Raw genomic sequence first — 2509 nt, 5'->3', positions numbered from 1 at the left:
ACAGGGGGGGGGGGGGGGAGCTATAAAAATAAGAAAAACTCTCAGCAATCTGAAATAGGAGGATTTATTTCTTAAATGAGTCTCTCATGAAGCAAGGACATTTTGATGAGACAATTTTCTTGTCTCCTAAAGGCAGAGTAGACAACTGGGCCTGACGGTGATTTCAGACTTCTACCAAAATAGATATGTGTTAGGTCTGTAAAGCCTATGGCTGTGAGGAGCCTGTGAGGCACGGTGGCATGAGCATGGCCATATATAGCATACATGGGCGCATTTGTATGAGCTGCATCTCTGCCTGAGGTGTCTGAACACAGCTCTGACACAATATACCATGCTGTGGCTCTGTTTCCCTGGTGAACTGTAATCACTGTTGGGCTGTGACTTGAAGGAGCTGGGGGGGGATCTTCCCTGTCTGCCATGCATGTGTTGGCTCCCAGCCAGGGTACCCCAATTCACTTCTGAGTCACAGTGGGATTTCTGTATTCACCCAGATTATCATCTTGTACTTTGGTGAACCTCGAGTGTCTTGCATGGTGTGAGGCTGCTTCACATGGACACGGGAACACAACAAGGCTGTCACCCCAAAGTTTCTACTCTTTGGGGATGAAGGGTGCTATCCCCTCTGCTCTCCAGTCTTCTGTGAGACTACTGTAAGGATGGGCCTGCCAAGGAATATAAAAAGTTGAGGTTTTTACATGCATATTAGGAAAAGTGTCCTTTAGTCTCTTGGCTGTGGATAGTTTTTCCCTGCTCCAACTGTCTGTGTGCCATTGGCATAAAAAGCAGTTTCAGAAATGGAGAAGCGAGTGTCTTCTGCAGGGCTGTGGGAGAGAAGGGAAGACTCTTTTCAGTAGCATTGGGAGCTGGATTAGGTCAACCCCAAGAACTTTTGATGAACTTTCTGGTAAATGGCATTTAAAGTTACCATGCAGCCCTTGCAGAGTGCTCATCTGTTGCCATGTCTGATCTGGACACTGGGTTCCCTTTGCTGCTCAGCTCGGTGAGTTAGGTTGGACAGGTAACACAGGGACATTTTGGCTGGGATGCCTGCATGTTTTGTAAGAAGCGTTCTTTCCCTCTGCAGCCTATACTCATGGCACTTGTGGCTTAGTCTTGGCAGCTCTCAAAGGCTAAAGCAGAAGCCTGAATGGATTAGACTGAATAGTCTCTGACACCAGCAGTGAGCAGGCAGAGTGGGCTGGGCAGGGAACCAGACTGTTGCTTCTCTGGAGAAGTCTCCTGAAATAACCATAATTACATGTGTCTGCAGTGCCAGCTCTCTACCCACTGAAGGCTCATGAGGAAGGTCCACCTGGTTTAGCTCCAGCCATGAGTCACCAAGCTTGTGCAAAGCTGGGAACAGCCTCAAGAAAGTGTGAACTGGGGCTGTATTGTATTTAGATATACATGGATGTATTTTGCCCTGGGCTTGCCTGCCTCAACCCATAAAAAGTACCCTGTGTCCCTCATGCAGCCTGGTGGGATGACTAATGCATTGGCTATTGGGAATTCTGCTGTAAGAGAACTCTCAGGAGCCTGGACGTGCTGGGCTCATAGCAGCACTAAATGGATGTATGAGGAAATTAAACTCCATTTACTCCTTTGTGAAGTCCCTACTGGACTCTGGCATCTGGTTGCAGCTGCAAAACTGTTAAGATCATGGCTGCGAAAGGGGACGTGATTTCAGGGATTAGGATGCGCAGGACATGGAGGACAAGAGCATCAGTCACAGAAGACAAAAATTAGAAATGCCTACTACCACCACTGTGTGTTCACTGCTGGCTCAGAGGTTACAGAGCCCCCAAAGCAACAACCAGCATGAAAGCCACAGTTATCTAGCATTCACTCACCATCTCCTTTGCTTTTCAGCTCCTTGACAATGACAAGGAAGATCTTCACCAACACCAGGGAGCGATGGAGGCAACAAAATGTCAACAGTGCCTTTGCGAAGCTGAGAAAGCTCATTCCCACCCACCCACCAGACAAAAAACTGAGCAAGAATGAGACACTCCGGTTAGCTATGAGATACATCAACTTCCTTGTCAAGGTCCTGGGAGAGCCAGGCCTGCAGCAGACGGCAGTGGCAGCACGGGGCAGCATCCTGGGCTTCTTCCAGCAAGCTCCACGCTTGCAAAGCATGGAGGAGCTGACTCTGATTGAAAACTGTGGTGTCTCCTCTCCTGGTGTGAGCAGCGCTATAGTAGAGCATTGGTCAGAGTCATCCTCTCCCTAGCAGACAATGACACATGCAGCCTTGGTGTTAGTCTGACAGTCCCTCTCATTTTGCAGAATCTGTGAGTTGCTCCTCTATGTATTGTGATTATTTATTTATATTTACTACTGTTTTATTTGGTATACACTTTTATTTAATAGGAAACAAAATCCTTAGCCACACAACAATCTGGAAGATCAGGCACAGAATTTGCAGCCACTGGGAACTTGGAAGGACTCACTGCTGTCGCAGCAGAGTCCAACCCAGGAGGGCCTTCTGCCCTGATCTCTTTCATAA

General features: G+C 47.9%; 1 protein-coding gene across 1 annotated transcript; it reads left to right on the top strand.

Moving 5' to 3' along the window:
- The first annotated feature begins 1879 nt into the window (after window positions 1–1879).
- TAL2 (T-cell acute lymphocytic leukemia 2) lies at window positions 1880–2233 on the top strand. The gene has a single exon (XM_010180891.1). The coding sequence runs from the start codon at window positions 1880–1882 to the stop codon at window positions 2231–2233; it is 354 nt and encodes a 117-aa protein (XP_010179193.1).
- The last annotated feature ends 276 nt before the right edge of the window (window positions 2234–2509 follow it).

Source organism: Mesitornis unicolor, unplaced genomic scaffold, assembly GCF_000695765.1.
Source record: "Mesitornis unicolor isolate BGI_N332 unplaced genomic scaffold, ASM69576v1 scaffold9683, whole genome shotgun sequence".
NCBI classification, from domain to species: Eukaryota; Metazoa; Chordata; class Aves; order Mesitornithiformes; family Mesitornithidae; genus Mesitornis; species Mesitornis unicolor.
Note: the sequence above shows the minus strand (reverse complement) of the source record. Positions and strands in the feature narration are given on the sequence as shown.

What these genes read in the sequence shown, in the direction of transcription:
- TAL2 (XM_010180891.1), top strand. Translation starts at nt 1,880, where the DNA reads ATGACAAGGAAGATCTTCACCAACACCAGGGAGCGATGGAGGCAACAA.